Source organism: Pyxicephalus adspersus, chromosome 6, assembly GCF_032062135.1.
Source record: "Pyxicephalus adspersus chromosome 6, UCB_Pads_2.0, whole genome shotgun sequence".
Taxonomy (NCBI): Eukaryota; Metazoa; Chordata; class Amphibia; order Anura; family Pyxicephalidae; genus Pyxicephalus; species Pyxicephalus adspersus.
In genome coordinates, this window is record NC_092863.1 from 52,894,030 (window position 1) to 52,920,276 (window position 26,247).

General features: G+C 36.1%; 1 protein-coding gene across 1 annotated transcript in view; it reads right to left on the reverse strand.

The window, feature by feature from the left end:
- TMEM132B (transmembrane protein 132B) overlaps nt 1-26,247 on the reverse strand; it is a 282,852-nt gene that overhangs the window by 206,036 nt on the left and 50,569 nt on the right. Inside the window, exon 2 of the mRNA XM_072415758.1 lies at nt 4,184-5,069. Coding sequence (XP_072271859.1) covers nt 4,184-5,069 — 886 coding nt within the window. The remainder of the gene's footprint in view (nt 1-4,183; nt 5,070-26,247) is intronic.

A 26,247-nucleotide genomic window follows, 5' to 3' on the forward strand; every position in this document is an offset into this window, starting at 1 on the left:
CCAAGTCTGCCATAAAGAGAAGACTGCATGAAAGTAAATACAGAGGGTGCATTGCAAGGTGCAAGCCACTCATAAGCCTCAAGAATAGAAAGGCTAGATTGCACTTTGCCCAAAAACATCTAAAAAAAGCCAGCACAGTTCTGGAAAAACATTCTTTGGACAGATGAAACCAAGATCAACCTTTACCAGAATGATGGCAAGAAAACAGGAAAAAAGGGGAGGAGTTTCCCCTTGTAATAAAAATACAATATAAAAATATTATAGGATAATTTTTACTTTATATAAAAGGATATACCCAATAACAACTTGGCTTGTTCAATCAAGAATTAAAATAATACATTTAAATATTTTACATACATACAGTAAACTGTCGTGGGTTAGCCCTTGGTTTAAAGGGCCTTATCGGAATTGTTTGTTTCAGCATACAAAACAAAATAAAGTAAGCTGATTTGCGGTGTGTGCCTGAAAGTTGTTAGTGTGATTAGATTGGGCTGGGGAAACCGATCCTACTGAAAAGGTATTCACAATGGCACTACAACAACTCAGAAAACATCAATTTTCACTTAGTTTAGTGAATGGGGTGAAGTAGAGTGAAAAGTCACTTTGCAAAGCACACTCAATCATGTGCAAAGTAAATTAAAAAGAACAGGACCTTATGTGTATGCGTCAATAATATTTTCTTCATTTATTTCTTCTGTTCTTGGTACCAAGAGCTGAGTGACATTCTTTCAGTAAGCTGGAGTGCCTTCTGGCTAGATTTGCCAGCTCTGAATTCTTCTTGAAAGAATAGTGGTGGACCAGAGTTTACATATTACAATATTTAGGGTCTCCAACGAGTAAGTGGTATGGCAGGGAAGTAAATAAAATTGAGAAGCTCCTTACTTCCATGTGTAGGTGAAGCACATGTGCGCATTGCATAGCTCATATTTGAAGGATATATAAACTCACCAGCCACTTTAGTAGGTATACTTCTTCAACTGCTTTTTAACACAAATATCTAATCAGCGAATCACATGGAGGCAAATAAATTCATTTAGGCATGTAGACATTGTAAAGACAATCTGCTGAAATGGTATTCTAACATCAGTATGAAGAAGAAAGGTGAGTTAAGTGACTTTGAACGTGGCATGGTTGTTGGTGGCAGACATGCTGGTCTGAGTATTTTGGAAGGGCTAGGTTTATCACTCACAACCAACTCTAGGGTTTACAGAGAATGGTTTCAAATGGAAAATCTCCTCTGACAAGCAGTTCTCTGGGCAAAAATGCCTTGTTGATGCTAGTTCAGAGGAAAAAGACCAGAGAGGTTTGAGCTAATAGACACAAAATAACATCCCAAATAACCACTAAGGACAAATGAGGTAGACGAAAGAGCCCCTCTGAAATACCTCAAACCTTGATGCAGATAGGCTACAGCGGAAGGAATCCACACTGGGTGTAGCTAAAAACAGGCACCTGAGGCTACAATTTATATAGGTCCCATCATTATTAGACAAACAAAAGATGGGAAAAACATTGCTTAGGCTGATGAATCTTGATTTCTGCTCCAACATTCACATGGTAGGGTTAGGATTTGGTGTCAACAAGGCATAGATGCATCCTGCCTTGTATAAACAGTATAATTAATTCAGGCAAGTAGCACACTTAAGGTCCCTTAGTACTAATTTAGCATTGGTTAAATGCCAGACTGTATTGTTATTGGCCATATGCATCCCTTTATGACTGCAGTGTAACCATCTTTTAATGGCTACTTGGCTGTGTCTTAGATCACCCCAAACTGGTTACCTGAACATGACAATAAGTTTACTATACTCAAATGGCCTTCATGGACACTCGATTCTAATCTAATACAGTACCTTTAGGATGTGGTAGAATTAGAGATTTGTGTAATAGCATCTGTAGTAACTGCATGTTATTTTGTGAACTTGGACCAAAATCTCGGAAGAATGTTTCTTGTACATCGTTGAATCTATGCCATGTAAAATTACAGCAGCTATAAAGGCAAAAAGGGGTCCAACCCAGTACTAGCATGGTGATTATAATAGTATGTAAATAATAACAAAAAAAAAATTTAACTTTACAGTAGCAAAATGAATACTGAAAGGTAAAGTAGGTTACTAATATTTAAAAAGGCAATATTGATTTGGTGAAAAAATAGGTAAGACCAGTACTCCCTATGTTATACTGTACCCTAAAAGTAAGCCAATAGGGTATAGCATTCTTACAACCCAACTATTATCTTTTTCTCCTTGCAGCTGTCCTTGTGACATTTGAAATAAAACAAAACAAATTAATGGAAAAAAAACGTGTTTGAAGATAATTGGCTAGATCTGCCACATCGAAAAAATTTAGGAAAAGAAAAATATAAGTGAGTCGTTTGAAAATGAAACTAATTAAAACCGGCTAATCCAATCCCATTACTGTCAGAAAGACTGTGACCATGTAAAAAAAAATAATAATAGACTGATGGATTCTGGCTTAACCAGGCTGCTTTTTAACAGTTTGCTCACATTTCATTTGACTTTGAAGTGGTTAAATAACCTGAAGAGATGTCACAAAACTTCAGGCTGCTGAGACACAGTCGCTTCAATTAAGGTTGAAAGAAAAGAGGAAAGCAGGAGACCGCTCAGCTGGGTGACGATAAGCACTTCTGTTTATAATGAAAATGCTTCTTGTGTTTTGATTATTATTTTACCTTCACTTCATCTACTACAAAATGGTATTTATTGCCTTACAGTCCTCAAGTCAGTCCTTGACAATATCTGTACTGTATAATAAGCAAACTTGCAAATTTTATAATAAAACATGTTTGAACTAGGTTGCAGCAGCCAATGGCAAATAACCAGCAATGCCCAATATGTTTGTTTTAGTGCTGGATGCCTGGGGCTGCTGGTTTTTTTGCACAAGGTTCATACAGAGCTAAACCAGTATGTATGGTTTGTCTGGCCAGTGTAACAAAATGTATTTCTTAAAACAACCCATCAACACCTAACCCTCCTTTGCTTCTAAAACAAGCTGGTAACTCCCTAACACCTAAAGTTTATCCAAATTTCATTTGCTTTTAGTGGGATTACCAGGCATAATTATGGCAGGTTAGAATGCTAAATGTCTTAAAATGAATGCAATTAAATTGCTTGTAAAGCAATTACAGGTTATACCTGGGCTTTTTCAGGACAGTGCTCAAAGAAGTGGGGGTGACTAGGTAAGGCTTCTACATCATTTCTCTTATGTCTCCCAGACACAGCAATGTGCAGTCAATCAAAGAGCTATGTGGATATCCATTAATGGGGCTGTCATTGATTGAAGCATCTAAACAGATAAATCAACAGAAGACCAACAATGCTGCAGTGGCAAAGTATGAAAGAAAATACCCATTCAGTGGTTCCACTGGCAATGTCAGGTATTTACAAAATGTTCCAGGGGGTATTTTCTGTGTAAAAACCCAGTTTTACTAGCATGGACAGTAACCATCACATAATACTTATATGAACCACAGTTCTGTTTTAACAATCAAGTCTTTACAGTGGGACTAAATTCTTAATCCTGGTAGGTGGGTACCTGCCAAAATGTGTAAATATATGCAGAAGAAAATTGCTAGCAGGTTAGACACATGCTTTTATGACAGCAGAGACATACAGAGCATGTTTTGTAATTAAAGCTGATAGCATATACACTAAATCCAAACCATAAAGTAGATCTACCACTCCACCTAAACAAAACCCTTACACTGACAAATGTTGCTGTATACTTACATTATGTAGAACAAGAGTAAAAAAGAGTATTAGAGTTATGATCCAGTTACATTCAAGCTGTTGTCATTCTTGTTCAGGTTACAAAATACATTGAACAGGTAGGTGTTAGGTATGGCAGCTCTCTCTTACATTAATATTTAAATGTTTGTTCACTTGAACATACTGCTGCTTTAAATTTCCATTATTGAAGCAAACCTGTAACACACCAAGGCAATTTATTCAGAGAAAATTTAAACTTTAGCTATAATAACTTGGTAAAGAGCAATGCCCAGAATCTAACATAAGCCATGTATTGCTTCTTCATTGCAGAATGATTTGTATTGTTTGTATACAATTGATTTAACTGATGTACATATGTTAATAAAATTAACTTTAGTAAAGTCAAAAAATAACCTTTTAAAGATACTATATAACATGGTATGAAACCATTATACCTTAACATGAATTGATGTGTCATTGATCCTCCAATTATTGACACAAAGAAAGTGACAACATCTCCCACTTTCACTGGGCCCGGTGGGTAACGAATTTGAATATTGTTATCCAGTCTGAGCAGAGACATCCTCAAAGTGTACAGGGTGGGATAAACAATTACACTGCCAAACCTTTCCATTGCACTTGAGGCTTTCTGAGCCGAGTCTCTATTTGATTGAATCCTGTTTGACCATTTAGTCTCCTCTGTAGAACATTCCTCATCTTCTCCGGTAGTATAGACAATATGATGGAGTTCCACTGGGATTCCTTGTGGTGGAGTAGAGTAACTATGGGCATCTGTAGGAGGAGAAGTACTTAACCAACTGGGATGCAGCTCCAATTCTGCAACACACAATCCCAGATTGCCCTTCAGTCTACAACTCGATGAAATTTCCCGGTTTTCTAAGGTGGCAACCATTCGAACACAAGGTAAAATTTCTGTTGGATTATAGTCCTCCCAGTCTCTCCCCGTGATATGAAACAGTGCCTGCACTTTGGGTTTGTCAGAATATATGGAACTCTCAATGATGTGGGCTTTCAGTTGCCAGTTAAATGTGAATTTGTTAGTGTAACTGAAAGTACTTGAGGTAATCATCACATTTTTTGGCACAGTTTGTTCTGCTGAATAGGGTCCATAGGTGGCATTTATGGCTGGGGGTGTCTTGGCTTTATATATGAAAAGAGGTTCTGTTCGGGACTGCAGGCTTGAGTTTTTCATAAGGTCTTGATTGGCCTCTTTAAGAAAGAAGGAGACTTCAGAGTTACATACATGATAGTTCACAGGTAAGTAGACAGGGACTGATGAAAACCGCTGTATACTATCCATCGTTGCCCGGCTCTCTATCACTGTAAAAGAGAAAATAAGATATGAAAAAATCAATGTTTTCATAATTGAAAGCAAGAGAGTTCTTTGCAGGAATGCCTTTCATTCAAACAGTTTCTAAGCCAAGTGCTTGTACAATGTCCTCTTTCGTGAGAAAAAAAAGATAAAATGCTACAGATGAGATAAATTCAAGCAATTACATATTGTCCAACCAAGTAAGGAAAGCTACAATCAACACCTATTCTATACGCTGAAATAAGAATCTTAAATACCGAACAATTTTAGTTCAACAGCTACTCAGCCACATTCTCCAAGATATCAGATATTAATGCTGCACAAATTCCTAAGCCTACCACTCAAAAATGCTTACAGAATAAATAAATTTATATAAAAATGAATTTAGCACATATATGAGAAACAATCTGGTTTTACAGATGTAAAACAATATTTAAATGGGAAGAAGTTGATAGAAGTCTTGGAGCGGGATTTTTGCCTAGCCAACATAAGCCACCGAAGTTCTGTCTTCTGCTGACCCTTTAGATCTTCATTTATCGTCTACCTACAGTTCCTGCACTTTAGGTTTGAACACCTAAAGTCAAACTACCAGCACAGCAAGTCAACAATTTGTGCAATTTTTTTAATACGATGCGTATTAATACAGAGCAGAAAACATGTGCTATGGTGATTATACAAATAATGATAAGAAATAAAAAATACATTAACTTCCTGTAGAATGTATGCTTCAATGACATACATATCATAAAGAAATAAAACCGACTAAAATCATGTGCATATAGCTATCTTCTAGGGGACTGTAAGAAAGCTAAATTTATAAATTAAGTCTTGCTAAACCATACATGAGTTTCTGGAATGTTGTCTCTTGGAATACAGATTTTAAATGATAAAAATGTATACATTTTAGCTTTGCATATGACTTTTCCAACTGTGAGTGACTATTGGAGCACACAGGAGGGTCTACAATCAAATCTACTCTTGTAATTTATGCCCGCATTTTGATTATTTAATTTGATAAACCAATCATAAAAACTTTAATTTCCCCAATAAACCTACCATAGCCATAGGATTCCAGTTGGATATGCAGGCAATCTGTTAACTTCAAAATGTGTGTGTGCATTTTTTTTTAAATTGTGCATCTATGATATCTCTCAACTTCTACAGCACCTTAGTATAAATACATCTGACCTTACATATTTCTTTTATTGCTCCTGCAAAACCCCACGAATACATGTTGATCCTGCTGGTAGGGTCAACTCATTAGAACCTTTTGCTATGGTATGGCAATGATGTTGTTCTGCTCCCAGATTCCTAGCAGCATTTCTAAGCTCATACTGGCTGCACCACAGTGGAATGAACAAATCTTGCAGGGGTTCTGATTATCAGAATTGTCACCACTAATTCCAAAGCTTGTCACTTGTCATTCAGTACCTGACCACACCTTGTCCTACTAACTGCCTTCTAGATGTACAGCACAGTTGCTGAAACTCTCCCATTGTGAACAACAGTATCTGGTAGGGGAGTGTTTGAAACACAAATGAACTGGGATTTGGTTTAGTTTGAGAAGGAAGGGTGGTTTACACATCAAAATATCAATGGGTCTGATTTAATAAAGCTCTTCAAAGCTGGAGAGGATACACTTTCATCAGTGAAGCTGGGTGATCCAGCAAATCTGGAATAGATCTGGTCCAGGATTGAAAACATTTGCTAGCTAATAGCAAATGACTTTGAAGAAATCTATTCCAGGTTTGCTGGATCCTCTCCAGTCTTGGACAACTTGAATAAATAAGGCCCAACAGATTTATTTGTATTTTAGGTTTTATGCATACATGTACTGCACCACTTAATTTGTTACACTTAAAAAGCTATGAGGAGTAGCTCTGCTACTATTTTTTATAAACTTTTGTGAGAGTACATCCAACAACAACATTTTTGTAGAACTAATTTTTTACATAAACAAGCACTGGAAATCTGCAATAGATGCAATGCTTGTATCCTTCAGAATTTCAGCATGCATAACTATCACATTTAGTTTTAAATTCCATAATGTAATTTTTTTATCAATTTTTGACTTGTAGCTGCAAACCACTTCTGTTAGCTTTTTCAAGCCGCCCTCTTCAATGTTGTGCAGTTTACCTCTGTGGTCATTGTGTTAACCACAATTCAACCTCAACCACACTCAACCTTGTGTCATGCAGTTGGCAGCGGTTAGGGATGTTGCGGTTTGCTGCGGTTCAATGTTTTTAATAAGTTGACGGATCTTTCTCAGTCCTCCAGTAGCAATCACAACCGGTTTTGAACCACTTTGAGCTTCAGATGATGGAGATTGCATTCAAGTGAATAGAAGGGGCTGGCTGCTCAAGGGCGACCAAAGCAACCAGTTGCATTCAGCAACCTCTTTATAAAAATGTCTTTCTTTGACCTTCGCACTTTCTAAATCAGTAACCTAGAAAACCAAAGCAACTAGAGAAGTCTGAATTCAAGATTTGGACACATAGTCCAGGTCAGAAACGCCAAACCTAAACTGTCACTATGACAGCCCGGTAACTAGCATTTTAAGGGAAAGGTCAGAAATTATTATCCTTGTCTCTGTAAAGATTTCCTTTAATAAGACAGATCAATAGGAAATATACAGACATCCATAGCAACCAATAGGCAATTATCCTTTCTCTTTATATTCCAGGCTATGGGTTACTGTGCTTTGCACATCACTATTGCTCTTCATGCAGAATCCCATGCCAGAAGGAAAATGCTGTGTTGCTATAAAGATATAACAATGGAAAAGCAATGCTGACAAATGTAGGTCTCTGCAACTGCTCCTGTTTCTCCAAGCTCAGAAGGATTACTACACACAGCATGCTTCTAAGACATAGCTGTCACAAGGCTTTTCAAATGCCATGGCTCTCAACAAAGTATATTTGCCCTATGCTATCACCCATATATCTTGTACATTAAATTAAATGCTGTTTTATTGACAAAACTCACAGTGATCTATATTGGGTGGCGATAGCTGTGCAGTCTTTCCTTTCCAATGAACATAATTTATATGATCCATGATATAGAAAGGCAATATCATTGGATATTACACTACAAGCCTGTACAGCATGATTAAATCACTTTTATTAGGTATTGTGAAACTGCAGTACTAGAGGCGACAATAACAAAGTGTTTGCCTAATCATTGATATTTGCTCCATGTTGCTAAGATTTCAGAGATTAAACTTTAATTTTACAGCAAAGAAAAATCAGTAATACTTTTACTTTCAGGCTGAAATGTTAAAAAGAAATTCTGCACTGTTATGATCAGAGTAACACAAAACAACATTTCAGATTTCAGTTGTCTTTGAAACATCACAGCTAATTTAATAAAGGACAACTTCAGTCAGGGCAAAAATCATTAGAATAACCTACATAATATAAAAACTGTATGTACTTCTTGGCATCTCTGTATTATAAAAAGGGCTCCAGAAGGTTTTTTGGTGTTTTGGACTGGAAAAGGGTAAAAACTCCCATCAGTATTCTTTTCTGCCAGGGTCCCAGCAAGAGGAAGTCTCTCCTGCATGAGGTCACTCCATTCTTAGACAGCTGTCATCACAATATTTGTCCCCATTGTAAGATTTACTCTATCACTTTTCTGGCAACAACTAAAGCTTACATTGTCTATCACTTTCAGTCCCATTGACGATAGTGAGGCAGGAATAAAACAGACTGATTCTAAACCTTGATTTATTTACTAAAATCGAAGAGCATGTTTGCTTTTAAGCTGAATTTTCATTTCTTTTTGTAACTTTTTGTTTGCAAATAATATCAATTTGTGTGCAAGGATTTTTTTTTATCTGTACTCAAATCCCTATAGTTTTACTGTGCACTATGAGCTATAACTGCAGCAAGTCAGATAGACATGACCTTATTGTTTGGCTAGAGAATGTCCAGCATCATCTAAAATTTTACTCCCCAGTCTAACTGTACATGAGCTGTCCCATCTACTTATTGGATTTCAGTTATTTTGTGGAGTCTAAAAGATGAGTGCATTACCCAGGTCATACCCACCAAGGCATTTTTATATTTGCATGTCTTCTGCCAAAATCTAGCTCTTGTTTCCAAAAGGACTGAGGGATCCCAGAAGAAAACCCAAGGAAAAAAGTGTTTTAAGGAAGAATACAAATAGACATGTGAATGTGTAAAATACTTGTTTCCAAAAGGACTGAGGGATCCCAGAAGAAAACCCAAGGAAAAAAGTGTTTTAAGGAAGAATACAAATAGACATGTGAATGTGTAAAATATTAGCTTATGGCCAAGTGTTTTTGCAGAGTAAAATTTAAAGTAGAAGAATTTAGAGCAGAACTTTGCCTTCTGTCTGCTACTTTATGACCTCAATGCCATCTTCATCCAAATCAGTGTAAAGTGACCTCTTCTTCCAAAATCCAGAGTCTCGCACCTGCATGAAATGGGTGTCAGCTGTTTACTGCTTATGCACACTGCTCACTCCAATTATTTTTATGCCTAAGGTAGCACTTATGGTACATCCAGCTGACTAGAGGTGTGCAGCCCCCATCCATTGAAATTATTAGGAAGGGCAGCAAGTCAATATATCTTTTTTTTTTACACGGTTGTGTATTAACAATTGAATAAACTAGCAAAGCCAAGAAAAATGAACAGGAATCAGATCAGGTTTCAAAAAATGACTCAGCCAAGCACCAGGTGCACACACAGAGTTATTAAATGGATTATGCACTCCCCGCAGATAAACATTTGGTCATTCCTTTGTTAACGGTTAGCTCCTTGACTTCAGGCAGTCATTGATCAAATTTGCTAGCTATGATCATTAATACTTTCTTTTAAGTTACTGTATACAAAAAAACTATAAATGCTGACATATATATATATATATATATAGACACACATACAAACGTACATGCATGTATAGATCTGACAAGGCTAGAAACCCAAAAGCGCGGCAGTCATTCAGTTTGTAATTTTGAACTTTTTTTTTACTTTTCTACTGCTGTCAATATAAACACATTCTGTTGTCCCTTGGTTTGTATTACCTCCTAAATTGTGGACTATTAGTACATCTCACTAACTAGATAATATCCCCCATCTTCCAGAGATGCAGAGGCAGGAAGGTGTTGATGTGATTTTGATGTGTTTCAGCTCAGACTTCCTTCCATTTCATAGCTGATTTTTCTGTTGCTTTCTCAGGTAAGTGGTTTTGGAGATAGAAACATGTCATAATTGCCTGTCCTCAGTATATTGTTGGCATATTCCCATCAAAAAGCATGCTTCTGCCACTTTCACATAAAGTGAGCTTCATTCTGCCTACAACACCATTTGTTTTTTATCTTACGGTACAGTAGTCTGGTACATAACTCCATGATTCTGGATTGTGTTTTGCCACTTGTGAACTCAATGCCTTTATATGTTCACTGTATTTTACGCATTTATAGCTTACTTGGGCAAGATATTGTTCAAGTTTATCTGGAAGGTCATCTTTGTTTTATAAAAGGTAGAATATTTTATACATTGATTAGTAAAAGCTGAATGTTATAAATATATTTTCTTACCTAGAGTCTAAGCTTTCATGGATCTGAGTGATTTTTGTCCTGAGCTGCTAAGTTTTGTTGTTTTTAATTTTATTTTTTATACAGCTTGTACAGTTTATTGTTTGGCTGCATGGAGCAGTTTTATACTACTGGCCCCTAGTTTGAGGTGTGGATATAGTACAACTGTTTCCCCCTTTGACAGTGTTAACCACTTCTCTGCACTTCCACCAATACAATTCATTTGTGCATTTTCCTTTATACATGTGGCTGACAAGAGGTTTCTTTAACGGTAAGAACACAAAGTACTTTTACTTTTATTTTTAAAGTACCTTTCTGGTGACTGGTTGGAACTGAGGATAGTGTAGATAACCTTCTATATAATGTTCATTAGCAGTTGAAAATCTCTCTGCCTTTCTCAGGCTGATTAAAGACATTTTTTACCTTGGTTATATGACTTGTAGCTCTGGATTTAGTGCATTAGGCCAAAAACTAGGTTAGGTCTCCTCTTTGGACTGAAAAGCACAATCAGTATATGAAGCATCTTCTGTCTCTTCTTTAAGGTATTTGTTGTGTAACTTGCCCCTCATTTGGGGATTCATTCTATTTTTCTAAAAAGTTTGCAGAAAGTGACCTTTCTATTTTAATGCAGTACATTTCTTGGTTCCGAGTGAAGATTCGGCTGTGGAAGCACTTTTTCTCTCCTCTACAATCTATTATGAATGCTGCAGCCAGACTCATCCATCCTTCCCACCGCTCCTCTTCTGCTGCATCTCTTTGTAGTTCTCCTCATTGGCTTCCATTTCACCTTAGAATCAAATTCAAGCTCCTGTGCTTTGCCTTCAAATCCCTACACAGTTCTTGTCCCACTTACCCTTCTGCCCTGGTAAAAAAATACTCCCTTAGCCGCTCTCTCTGCTCCTGGAATGACCTACTAATGACTTCCTCACTCATAACCTCATCACACACACGGCTTCAAGACTTTTCTAGAGCGGCCCCAACTCTCTGGAATGGTCTTCCTCATCCTATTTGGCCTTCTCCTACATTCTGCTCATTTGAAAGAGCACTCAAAACCCATTGTTTTCAAACTTGCCTACCCGTCTTCTTCTGTTTTCTAAAACCCTCACTACTTCCACTACCACATATTGTGTGTTACTCCCCCCAATTCCTCACTTTTCACTGTCTGTATCTGTCTTTTGCAACCCCTATTTAATTGTACAGCGCTGCGTAATATGTTGGTGCTTTATAAATCCTGTTTATTAATAATAATAAGTATCTGCATTCGTAGAAGGGTTCAGTACCTTGGCTGTAGATGTCACAAAACGTGTTAGAATGCTATTGTAAAGATGATCCTTACTAGTTAAGATGATGTTGGATACATAAAACTTTCATCACAGTTTAGTATATGGGAATGGTTGATGCACCTACGGTATGTCTATTTAAACAGTATGCTATCAAAGGGTTCATTGACAAGTTCGTTTGATCTGAAATTGACCTTCTTTTAAGCCTATTTTTCTCGACTTTAAGTAGGTTTTGCATTCCCATTGACTTGCTATGAACACAGATTTAAATAAAACCATTATATCTAATGACTGGTAACTGCAATATATATTTGCAGTATATATATAATTATATATATATATATATATATATATATATATATATATTTATGAAATATTTGTTCTTGGGTTTAGATGTGCTTTAGGTTAAATATTTGTTCTTCATGATACAACTACCTAGCTTTACCTCACATACATGTTACAGTTAACTCCAAAACAGTGGAACCTTGACACTCTACTATACACTAAGAGTGCCCTGATTAGAGTGACATTTCTTGATGACATGGTAAGATTGATATTCAATAATAATCATTTAATTCTAACATTAAAATGAATAAAGAGCCTTGTAAGTTCTCGTTATTTTCTGATGAATCAGGAACTACCCACAGCAATGAAAGTGAAGCTGGAAACCTTGTACAGTATATTCATACATAATAGCCAACATATCGACACAGAAAATAGGCTCATTTTTTGCAGTTAAGTGCCACTTTGTATAAATATTCATAGGCTGATTTATAAAACCTGAAAAACATATGAAATATTTAGTCTTTTCTATCCTGTTACCATATCTAGATAAATGATACTTTTTTAAAGCAAGTTACAGTGTATATTTATAATGACTTCTACTAGCACAGCACCAAATGTCACAGTAACATGTGAAAATCAGGTTGTATTGTGAAGAACTGCATTTATAGAGTGTCAGTGGATTGTCCTGCCTTAACTAGAGCTCTTGTTTGTAGCTAGAATTGTAAATTTAGCAAAGTTAGAAGGAATGTATTTGGATGATATTTGGACTGCTATTCTGGAGATCGCAATCAGACATACCCACTATTTCCAGCATAATAAAGGCCGATTAAACTATAATAATGGACTCTGAACTGTATCTGTGTAGCTCATTTCCACATGTAAAATCTCATGTAAAAAAATAAGGGTGAAAGATAACTCAACCTTTTAAAGTAAACTTGATGTTATGTGGCAGTGAAATAACACACTGGAAACAGTATTCATTACACTTACAGTATATTTAATATGACTTTAAATGTTCCTGGAATGATTAGATTGAGTATCTATAGGCGAATGTCTGGAGTTTTTGTTTACATCCCTGATAGCAACAAAGTAAAATTTTAATATTTCACCTAGCTTTAAAGCAATTTTTTTCTTTAACTAGGTATTCTCAACTTTTCAATTTGACTAGGTATAGGGATACTTGAAGTGCCACTGATAGTATTACTATAGATAATAATGTAATAATCCTCAAAGATAACAACAAACACTAGTTTGTTGTTTGTTGTTGTTGTTGTTCCAGTTGGTTTTTAACAACTAAGTAACATCTGTTGTGTGTCTGTATAAGAAGTTGGTAAGCTGCCAAGATTCTGTTCTCCATGTTATGATTTCAGTGCCTCTGTTGTGAACTACATACATTTTCCTCAATACCTGTAGTTAAAGAGGTGGATGTAGCCTTGTTTTAATAGTACTTTACTGCTGAATTAGAATATGGTAATACTTTAGTTTTGGCACAGGGTCACTTTTTTATTTTTAAATCTGGACAGACACAGAGCACATCTGTCTCAAAATAAATATTATTGTAATACAATGACACAAAGGGCCTGATTTTGTAAAGCTTTCTAAGACTGAAGAAGATAGATAGATCTTTAACGAATCAGGCCCAAAACTAAGAAGTACAAATAATTGATTTCCGTAATACTACTGTGTTTGAAAGATGGCAGTACATTACATCTAATTTAGATGATACAACATATGAAACTACCTTTCATTGATTTAGTGAAGATTGTATTGACTCCCTACATTGGTAGTGAGTGCAGAAGTAGCCGACATACATTGATGGTCATTGCAGGCATGACATCAATACTACTTGAACAGATCCAGCAATCAAATTGTATCATCCTTACCAAACATGTTTAAATTCTTTCTTGTTCTGGGAAGAATAGAAACAAGAATACTCAAATGTATTTGGTTCAAACCACTGAAAAAAATGTTTTTTTTATAGGATTCCTTTTTTGGCAAACAATGATGGATTATTTAATATATTTGTGGTTGATAATTGACCCATTGCTCCAGATACCCTAAAATAATCATGTTAGGTTTGAAATATATAATAATTGCATAAAAAATTGCTGTGTCCCATTACAATGATTTGCAATTTATTCCTCTCCCTGTGATACCCTGTCATAGGGACACAAAATGGGGTATATCTTTTAGATGGCATCACAGACAGCATGTTTTTAATTATTCTTACATGTAAATTGAGAGTGAAGTTGAACTTTAAGACATGCTGTTTTATTATATTTGGGAACTCTAAAAGGTTCACTTAAAAATCATACAGCAAATATGCAAATCCCAAAGCAAATTACCCCCAGTGTATCATTTTCTTTCCTATATTCACACATAATACAACCCAAAATCCATTTAAAGAAAGTGAGATCCCCACAAATTGCAATTCTGGCAGCAAATCGTATTACAATAATCCATCGTCTAATCCAAGATTATTACATTCACCTTTATGCTAGAATAAAAATTAATGTTCTCCGCTAGAATAAGTATGGCAAGAATGTATCACTGAAGACTAAATAGAGATTATAATTAACTCTGCCTGAATAAATCTACATTTAACATTCAGTAGCAATTTGTATAGTAATACCTTTTTCTGAGGCTCAGTGAGAAGATGTTACTGGATTAACATCATGTGCAAGTCCTGCCACTGTTACAGTAATTAATTTGAAAGTCTGACAAGCTATGCACAAAAGTAATCGAATACCCACAAGTATTGGAAATTATCTAGGGAGGTGATATAGTGCTACAATATCTAATGTTACAAAGGTGTAAGCCCATGTGAATCTCCCAGACAAGATGTGAGCACAGCTATTCATAATCATTTGTGACTTTATATATTCCGCCGAGGAGAATCCGCAATGGATATGAAGTGTTACATATATACAAGCAGTAAAACCAATGCTGACAACTAGATTTATTTTGTGATATATAACAAGTAAAAATTACCTTCAGTTACTTGTTATAATGGAGTATGCTTGTTAATGTAATCTATATATGCCTTGATTTATCTCCATATAACCAAATCCAGTTAAATATCCATATTTATTACACACTGGTGTGCCTATTGTATTCTAAAAGAAATGCAAATATTAATTGATGTATTGTTCTCAGTTTATAAACTTGTTTTGTTGCTTATTCTGAACAATATGATCCCTCAGTGCAGAAAAACAAAGCAGTCTTCAAGACTACAGTCCTTTTATAAGGATTGGTATCATTCTCTGTCCATTTGTCTCTGTTTAAAGACCCACATAGACATCAGAATGACGTCAAATGGTTGTAACTGTAAGTGATCTTTTGTGATCGTTTTCAGAGACAGATGAACATATGAGCACTGTACACACAGAGCCATTCTGTTCCATGGAGAGGGAAGGACCAGCGAGTGGCACCCTGCTGTTCTCTCCCCCATAAGAGTGAACAGTGGTCTGTCATTGTGGATTGATGAACAATATCGGGGACTAATATATACATATCAGAATTTCAGGTGAATTAGTTGATGTATGTGCGCAGCTTTAGGTTTGAGTTCCATCCTCCAGTAGGGTTGACCCCTACCTTTGCTGTTCACTATTTCCATAAACCTTTGCATTCATACACACACTTCTTTTGAAAGAACACTAACCAATGTGTACATTGACAACCATCTCCCACCCAATGTTTACCTTACCAAGAGATAATATAAAAGTGGTTGACAAGGTAAACATGGAATCGGAATTGGTTGTTGAGGTTCAATTTGGTCAAAGCCTGTCCCTCTAACAATCTATAGATATGAATATGCCCAAAGTTCACAAAAAAAGTTGGTTGAATAATGATGAGTATTACTCAACCCAGCAGAGCAACACCATGAAGTGAAGAAGAGGACATTCTTGAGGAACAGGGTAAGTACTACAGGGAAGCTGCACTTTACTTTAATTTGGTATGGCTAATCATTCATGTTTGCTGAGGTTGGGCTTTAATACATGTCATCAGTGACATGGCACAAGCATAGTGGATGAAAAATTCATGGTCAAGTCAGAACTCTTTATTTGAATACTTGATCCATGTCATTTCTTAAAACACTTGGTGGCCAGGCAACTCATATTTTCAGGACAGGTCCACAATTATCCGTCTACCTGTCTCATTGTTCCTCTTGTACCTGTTTCCTTTTAGTACTTCCATGATTTACTGAGTCTGAGCTACACATTTAATGAAACATGTACAGGTGTTTTTACAGGGCACATATGTTCACTATTCTGCTATTTTGTTCATCTGGGCAGCATCTACTCTTCCTTTACACCCTTACTATCCACAAAACGCTTCAACTTTATAACATAGAATATTTATTTGATCAGTGCTTTAGTTTTCCCTAATCATCCTCACATGTCATAAGGAACAATCTGATTGGGAAATGAAGAACTGTTGCTCCTTCATTGCAGCTTATCTAATGACATTTAATAGCAGTGTGATTAATCTCATGATATTTAATCTTGTCACTGAAAATCACTTATGTAATACAGCTCACTAATCTTTCATTCCTTTTTAATTGTACATTTTGGCATTAGTTATTATCATTAAAATCTGATTACATTTGTCACCTAATAAACATGGTCAAAAATAACTAAAACAAAAATATAACTTCTGCAATTTAAAACACTGAACTTAATTTAAGAATGCAATTCACAACCAATTGAAGTCAGGGGCACCAAAATAGTTTTCCTGAATAAAAAAGGTAAACAAAGGCATCTTGTAGTGTAATTTCGACAGGACTGTTAATAAAAAAAGTCTGCATTGGAGCACTTTATTTCAGTATATTTCTAGGTGTAAATTAATATAAAATAACACTGAATTAATATAAAAACATATTCAACTAATAAAATAAAATACACATTTCCTAAATCATGTTATAAAACAGTATAGACTCAAATACAGGGGAAACACATTTTTGTTTTTTTTTAAAAATGCCATAAAGAATCTTGGTTTATATTCAGGTGACACCTAGTGAAACGTCCTGGAATTAAATTTGTTTCTGGTTTAACAGATCGAAGCTCAAAAAAAACAGCTGTTTGCAACACACTTTACATGAGTACAGACCACTATCTACAGGTGACCAACAATAATGCACAAACCATCATTTAAGAACAAGTGACCCATATAAATGAACCTAAAAGTACAAAATACTTTTTTTCACTTTTTAAATGTTTAAAATTATACACAACGGAAGTATTTATTCCAACATTTCACAGCACTTTTTTGGATTCCTGTTTTAAATGTAAGCAGTGAAAACCACATTTTGTTCCCTAGGTTTAAACTAAAGCTAAATAATGTTTCCTATATTTTCAGGCATTTTGGACAGGTTTATATTGAAATATATACAGTACGTTTTTTCTTTTTTTGTCATTAATTTGTGAAGAGATTCATCACAATGTATAACACAGACAATGGGTGGGTGGCAGCTCCTGTATTGTGATCTATCTCTTCCATAACCATCCAAAAACAGCCGGGTGCTTAATGAAAAGTGTCGGTGGTGCACCTGGCTGAAAGAGGCTGGGGAGAACACTATTATCTTTCACGATCCTTTCCAACAACAAGGGAGTGCACAATGCATGAACGGTCTTCTGGCATGAGCAACTGTACCATAGCTTGCACAAACAACCAATGATTCAAAAACACACCAATCAAAAGTGCTGCTTAGCAGGAATGTTGGTGGTGTGGAGTGATAATGTGGGCTATGGAGTTCCCCGTCAATGCTTAGACATCCATCGAAAAGAGGTTGGATTGGGATTTATGTTTTAGCCAGATCTTTGGAGAATTCCCAATTGGTTCCATTTACTGCACTAATGCACTTTAACAATTATTTCTGCTTTAAAAAAAAGGTGTACATTGTTCATGTTGGCACAAGTTTTAGAAATTTTGTTCTGAGATATCTTGGCCGGTATAACATTCCTATTGCTGTTTATTAAATAACCAAACTAAGTACATACAGGTGTTAATTCATTCATACTCCCCAGATTTTTGCAAATTTGTATTTCTTCAAAGCACGTAGCAACACTGTGAATAGGAATAATAAATAGAGATTTGCTTTCCAGTGTCATCTAGCTGGAAAACATTTTGGCAGAGGACCAAATGGTGCATTTATTCAGATGCCATCTCTGTTTCAGAGTCTTACTGAAAACTTCTATGTGATCAGCCTTCTCGCTGACTTGCTACGTATGTACCTCAAGGAACAGAAAAAGAGATTGCATGAAATCAAACAAACACCCCTCTGGAAATCCAGTACATTCAATTATCTCTTGCGCTACAAAAGCTCATTATAAGAATAAACCATATCTGTACTTCTCAGTATGCTGGGAGGATGTCTGCCGCCTATACCTGATGTGAAATATGAATATGCATAGAAATGTGTTTAACGTTTTGTAATGTAACTTGACTTTGCTGCAGGCATGCAAATGAAAGTAGCAGATCGTGTGAGACGTGTATTCAAGGTACTCAGAAGATGGGTCAAGAAAACAGAAAGTATATTACAGAGCTGTGGGAAACTTTAAGGAAAGAAAATATGTTTAAATAAACTGTAGTATATATTTTTATTGTAAACTAAAATAATTTGGCTGCAATCAAGCTAAATATTTTATATCATTGTTATTAATTCAGTAAAAGTGGAACCTTTTTCAGGTTAAACGAAAGGAGGTCCATACTAAGAAATCAGAAGGATTTCCCTATCTGTGTCAGGAACCAAACCATCAGGGTAAATATAACTCTCAATAAAGCACAAAAAAGTGCCACTAATGTGGCACATTACACTGTAACAACAATAAGTGTATTATTATGCCAGAGAATGAAAAACTTTAATTTCATATACTTAGGGATGCTATTGGGGCAAGTTAAACACTTTGGGCAGGATATCAGATTTAGGAGGCTATTAGGCTCTACTGGGACCCTTTTATTGCAGAATTATGTTACTAGGGAGATTGGTTTTTGGATTGGACTTAAAAAGCCTTAAAGCTAGCCTGAAATACTTTCTCATAGGTTCCTTGATGCTGGGCTATTTATATAAGTAAGGACATACTTGTTAGACCTATGTCCCAAATATATACTTGTTTGTCTTACCTATAGTATATGTAATGATTGGATGTTGTTTTTACTGGCCTATGATTTGCAATGTATACCATTTGTATGCAAGGTAAAGCAAAATGTTTGGTACTGTCTTAGTCACTACTAGTTCGACTCCTTATTTGTTTCTCCTCAGTGTAACTACAAATATGAGACCCCCTTGCAAAAAGGTAATGGGAGACATGGGTGGCAGTCATTCTACACTGCTAAGACAACTAAACAAATATTTATTACTAGTGTTTCCTTATAGCAAACAGATGTTGCCTTAAAGGGTAAGTAACAGCACAGTACCATTCACTACCCAGTTCTTTATCCTGTGAGTTATTATGATTGATGATATATTTTAATGGCATTTAACAATAGTGCAGAAAATTTGTGGGAGTGTTAAAGTTTTTTATTGGGCTTAAACTCCGCTTGCGACCAACTTCCAACTTCTTGTTGGTTCTCTAGGACTGTTGCACCACACATCAAAGTCTCAGTACTAAAAGCCACCCATTACATTAAAGTGGCCCTATCATCACAATTTCAACATACATAAATGGGTTTTACATTTTCCATATTGAAAAAATGTGTTTCTTTTTAGTTTTTTTATATTTTTTTAACATATTTTAGGGAGGACTCCTCCCCTTCCATTTTTACTGCCGCGGTGCTAAAGTCTGAAGGGGAAGCTTACAGCCTCCTAGAACACGTACATCACATATTCCAGGGGGCTGTGAGCTGCTCATTCTGTGCATACCAACATGCAACATTAAGGGGCTTTCCTCTAATGTAAAAATGCCAATCTCACGCATGGACATTTTTTTTAAATTCTCGTTCCTGCACAGGATTAGGGGAGGTATTTTTTAGTGAAAGTGCCACTTTAAAATATAGTTTGAAAAATCACGTCTGATAGGTGATATACAAAACAGTCAGAAAGTTAATCAGCAAAATCTTTAGTAAATAGATGTGTGAAACTGTGTTAAATCCACCTGCTATGACATAACGGTCAATAAGATATTTGTAGGATAAATGTCTTATATAAGAACAGGTTGCTGAAGATAAAATATTTTCCTCTTCTAAGACTTTTTTTTGCAGGAAGTCCAGTTGTATTGTCACAGGGCATAACCATGATGACTTGTAGATAAAGTGCTATGTGATACACATTGCAATATGTTCCATCTCCAAGCGTGTATACAAATAAAGATAGATGGTTCGTAACAGAAAAAAATGTATGTTTTCCTAGGCATGCCTGTGAAGCCTTATGAGAATAAACCTGGAAATACAGGAGGGTTTGCTACATATGGTAACAGCAGGGGTTGTTCCTCAGACACAGAAACAGATGCACGTCAGCAGATAAAGATCAACCGGTCCATCAAGCCTGCCCAATTACTTATCTGTTCTTAATGCTACAGAACAGCCCCACGCCTGACATATCAGCAAGAGATTCTGTTTCCATCCCCTCAATTCTGAATGTGATCTCTACAACTGATTGCCAGGAGCATGCTGTACTTGTACTGTATGTATAATGTGTTGGAGAAGTAGAACTATTCAGTATAACCTAGACATCCTAGGAGCAATAATGAGCCAGCTCTGCATTCCAGGTATAGAACAATGTTTTGTATTAGACATGCAAGTTGACCTGCTGTAATATCTTTGCTAAAGAATTACTGAAACCCTTTGTTACCCATTACTCTGCATTCTTACACCCGTTTAGAAAAAAATACCCAAACTAGAAGGTGTGATAAAGTTAAAAGCACCATTGTGAAAAACAGACATTTCTATTCCTTTATTCAGATTACCCAAATGAAGATCAATGTTTCCATAACTCTCAATGACATGTTAATGCAAACCTTAAAAAAGATAAAATGCCTTTTATCTCAGTCTAAGGAAAACCTAATAAAGATTTAACAGTCCATGAAGTCACAGAATATTCAAGGCTGTACTGTATGTTAAAACTGCCTCCTCCATTAATTTGTTATCCGGACTGGTTCACTTGTCATGGGATAGACAATGCTATCAGCAAATTTGCGGGATCATAAAGGGGCAAGTAATAAAATGCAAGATCAATTTTGGCTAAAACATAGGCTGTTATTAGTGTAGGGATTGGAACCTCTGCTGGACTTTTATTGTTTGTTTTGTCCACTTTGTAGACTTTTCAGTTAACCTTCTTTGGGGTCTCCAGAGCAGAATTTTTCCAATGGATACCTTGAGAAAAGTAAAACCTCTGGTAAGTTTTATCAATATATGTGTTCCTATTAGGAGATTATCTTCACTTACTCTTCACTTCTCTTTACCCTGTGCAGTTTTCAATACAGGAAGAGAGGTATCTTTCTACGACAGGAACAGTAAAATCTCACTTTTCATATATTGACCAACATGAAAAATGTGAACTTTTTAACTTTTTGTTTACAGACTACATATGTGTATCCTGCATTCATCATATGTTTTAGCTCAGTCATAAATTTTAGATTTAGACTGTTATATTTTTAACCCAGTGTGTCAGGCCGTAATAACTATCCAGTGAAGGTTTCTAGAATGGTTAATGCCTTTGTCTGTTCCTCTTTTTAGAGACTGTACCCTGTGTATTCAGTGGCCACATACTCCTGTGACCTTTCACACTCCAGGGACCATCTGTGTTCCAGTGACCCCATGGTAAAACAGAACTATTTTTGCTCCAGTGATCCTGTGCTTCAGTAAACCCATTGTGCTTCAGTGACCTCTGTATACCAAAAACCCTGTTTGCCAGTAACCCTGTGTTTTAGTGACCTATTGTACTGGAGTAAAACCATGCTCCATTGAACCTGTGCTTTAGTGACACTTTGTGTTCCAGTGACCCTGTACTCCAATAACCCCTTTAATGACACTGTGCTCCAGTTACAGTACTGAAAAAAAATATTTGTGCCACATTTTTTTAGAAATTCTTACAAACATTTAGTGTCAATACATTTTACAATTCTATTCTTCACTACTAACCGTATCTCTGACTAAATGTCTAGTCAGTATTGTTGATAAATTGACAAACTGATAAATTATCTAAATTTTTTTTCTAGAATATGTGTCCAGTTGTTGCTACTACTGGGGTGCTTAGCTTAGCATGTGGTAGCAAAGGTAAAAGTTTAAAATTAATATATAACATCCGGCTCTAAGCTCTTTGCTTGTTTCTGAATGTAACTTTTCTCTAGAAGTGCAACTATATAACACATTATGGGGATTTACTTACAATAAAAAGAGGTAAGTATGGGAATAAAGTGTCAGCATGGTGTGTACATTGTTGTTTGGCTCTGTATAATCAATGCTTATTATTATTCATTGCCTATCCAATATGTGGCTGCTGATGATATTTCTGGGCTCAGACAAAGGACCAGAAAATTTTACTTTTTGGATAATGCTTCATGTTTCCTGTACAAAAAAAGTGATGTCTTATGCTTAAAATATATAAGCAGACAAACACTGAGACACAGTTTAATGGTAAGGATTGGATGTCACGATGCATGTCTGTATCTGCAAAGGGCTGCAACACACATCATAAGTAAATAGAAAATGCACATATCATACAAGGCAGAACTACAGTCCTACTAGGCTGACAGATAATACAAAACCTTCATGTAGTTTGGGTCTGCCAAAATGCATTGCAATTATAACCTGTATTGTGTAGTGTGTGCATGACAACCTCCATTCATCATACAGATTAATCGTGGCCACTTTGAAACAGCTAATGTGCATCAGTGCATAAAATAAAGAATACAACTTCGCACTTTTTCTTGGTAATGCATTTAGATGCCTGTCTGAGTAAGCCTTTAATGGTAATTTTACTTCACAGTTTTTTATATATAAAGACAAGTAGAGAAAAAATGTTAAGGACAACTAAATAAGTCGACTTACCCAATATATAAGTGAAGAAGCATATGCTAAGTATATTAACCAAATGAAAATCATCCAATTTCAAACTACTATTGTCAGCTCAGTGAAAGATAAATTGTAATTGATTGTTATCGGTCTCTGCACTGTTAAATGAGGCAGATTTTATTAGCACAGATATACACTGCTCAAAAAATTAGGAGAACACTGAAATCACATATTGGTTCTTGGTGCCCAAAATATTCAAGCTGAAAATCTTTATTTATATACATTATATAATTTATTAAAAACATGGAAAGCAGTCAATGGAAACCAAAATCATTAACCCACTGAGGGCTGAATTCAAATTTGCAATAAAAATGACATAAAAAAAAGAAATTTTATATTGAATGAAGATGTGTGAATTTTAATATAACTCCTAATGTGTCTCAGTAGTATATATGGCCCGGACTTGCCTGTATGCACTCCCAACATTACGCCTGATAATGGATGAAGCTGGATGATCTGGTAAACCTGGAACAGATTTCTTAAAGACATTTGCTATGTGTTAGCAAATGTTTTAAAACGTTGACCAGATCCATTCCTGGTTTGCTGGATCACCCAGCTTCACTAATAAAAGTATATCTTTTCTAGTATTGGAGAGCTTTAATAAATCAGGCGTATTGTCAGGGCAAGCTTTTAAGGCAGGTGGTACCCTGGGGGATATATTCCCAGACCTGGATCAGGGCATTTGTCATCTCCTGGATAGTCTGGGGCACCACTTGGCAGTAATATCTAATGTGCCTGAGGGCACAGGGGTATGTAGGGGTCAGTCAACGGCATTATTGCCTTCGTAATTCAGGAACCGCCAACATGAAGCTGGGAACTTACTAACCCACTGCTAAACCAGTCATGCTTGATGATGTTCAGACACCATGGTGTCTCCAGGCTCACGTCACTTTGTTATGTGCTCATTGTGAATCTGTTCCCATCTGTGAAGAGAATAGGGCACCAATAGTGAATGTTCCAATTATGGTGTTCACTGGCACATGCATGTTGCTGAGATATCAGCAGAGGTCCCACTACAGGATATCAGGCCCACCTTGCACACTTATGGTTCTGGTTCTGACAGTTTGGTCAGAAACATGCACACAAGTTGCCCTTATTTTGCTCTGTCCTTTACCTTGTAAAGAATGCATTGGGAGATGCATCCAACTTTCTTGCAATTAATTATATGATTGTGTGTTTTGGATGATCTGGACTACCTGTGCAACATAAATGGGCTGGTAGTAAGAGGGCACTGCCTAATAAAAAAAAAAAAAAAAAACAGTCAAAAAGAATAGGGAGAGAGAATTGGTTGTTGGTAAAGCTACTCTCTCCCTATCTGGGGGTTGGTTGGCTGTTATCCCTCCTATCCACCTGGACAGGACAATTGGAGAGATTGATATACCAGAAGTTTAAATGGTTTGGTGGCATTGTGATGGACATTGTATTGATTGTTTCCTTAAAATTTTGAGCAGTGCATACACTATGTATATACACATACTGTACCCATATATAGGAGGTGATTTACTTAATGAACTTGTGCTGGTCACTTATCAAGGTGAATAATTTACTAAGCTTAATAAATGTGTAAACGATAGTTCACTTCACAAAGAATATAAAATCATGTGCAAAGAAATCTAATTTTTTTTCCTGCACATGATTTGCAGTTAGTAAGTAAGTTAGTAAATCAACCCATATGTACTGACACTGTCCAGCCAGCTAAACAATTGTTATGGTCAGGTCAAGATTGCAACCATACCAAAAACAGATCAGTAGCGATCAAAGTATGTAGTCTGGATTTCTAACCACAAGAATGGGGAAAATTCCTATAAATAGATACTGTAGGGATGACTACATGTCACAGTACGTTGGGAAAATTTTTTATGCAGAATTAAATCCTGATAAGGGCGGTCAATGTGTAAGATGTCAGAACTGTACTAAACATGTGCAGTTAGTATACAAATTAAAAGACATTGCTAGCAGGTAGGTAAAACAGTCTTTTGAAGAAGGGACGGATAAACTCTCTTTTACTAAAAGATCCTGCTGGCAAATTTTGATTTAAAAAGTATATTACCTCTTTAAGACTTAATAATAAATCTGAATAGCATAAATCTAAATCCTAAAAACAAATCCAGAATGAAGAGGTTGATTTATGAATGACCTTTACATGAATTTTATCCTTACCTGCATCTAAATAAATATTCTGAGAATCAAATAAACAAGACTGACCTGCCAGTGTACTGATACGGAAATACAACTTGTTTGAAAAGATGTCTTGTAACAAATGAATGCACTTTAAAAATATGTGGAATGAAACTTGCCGGCCTAGAGGACCCCACGGAGTTATTAAGTCCTTCTGGGATTTTGTATCTCTTAGATTTCTGGAGAAGTCAGTACTTTCGTTCCTTTCTTTGCAGTCAGTCACATACAAAGCGTCTAAGGACACATCACACAATGCCTAAATCGGCTCTGGCGGACGAACCTGTCAATCACACAAGCTGCACAGAGACTGGAGGCAGATGCGAGCGCGACCAGACACTGACAACCATACAGCGTATCATGTAAGTGACCCTACATTTCAGATCAGACTGCAAGACTGATGAATATTTATATAACTTTTAACCATTTTTTATCTGCCAAGTAGAATTCAAGCCTCATTGCTATATCCACATATACCTCAAGAGTATATAAAAAAAATTTACTTGTGAATGAGGTCTGGCAGGGTGAGCAAGTGGCATAGGCCTTCGGGGCTGGGATCATTAGTTTCTTATGGATCCTGGGGTTGAAGGTGGGTCCCTTAAGGGGGCTGCTAAGGCAATTTAAACATAGGTAATCTGTGTGCATGTGAAAACAACTCCAGTACATTATCATCAGGTATTTCAGAAGGTTCTGTTTACACTGACCTTGTATCCCCGTGATAATTTCATCAAGAAGAGTTGATGTCAGGCATACAGATTTACAAGTGGGTAGCCACAGATCCCTTTACAACACTAAAAATTAGTTTACAATATATATGTGTGTATATGTGTGTGTGTGTGTGTGTGTATGTATGTATATTGTAGTCATTATTATTGC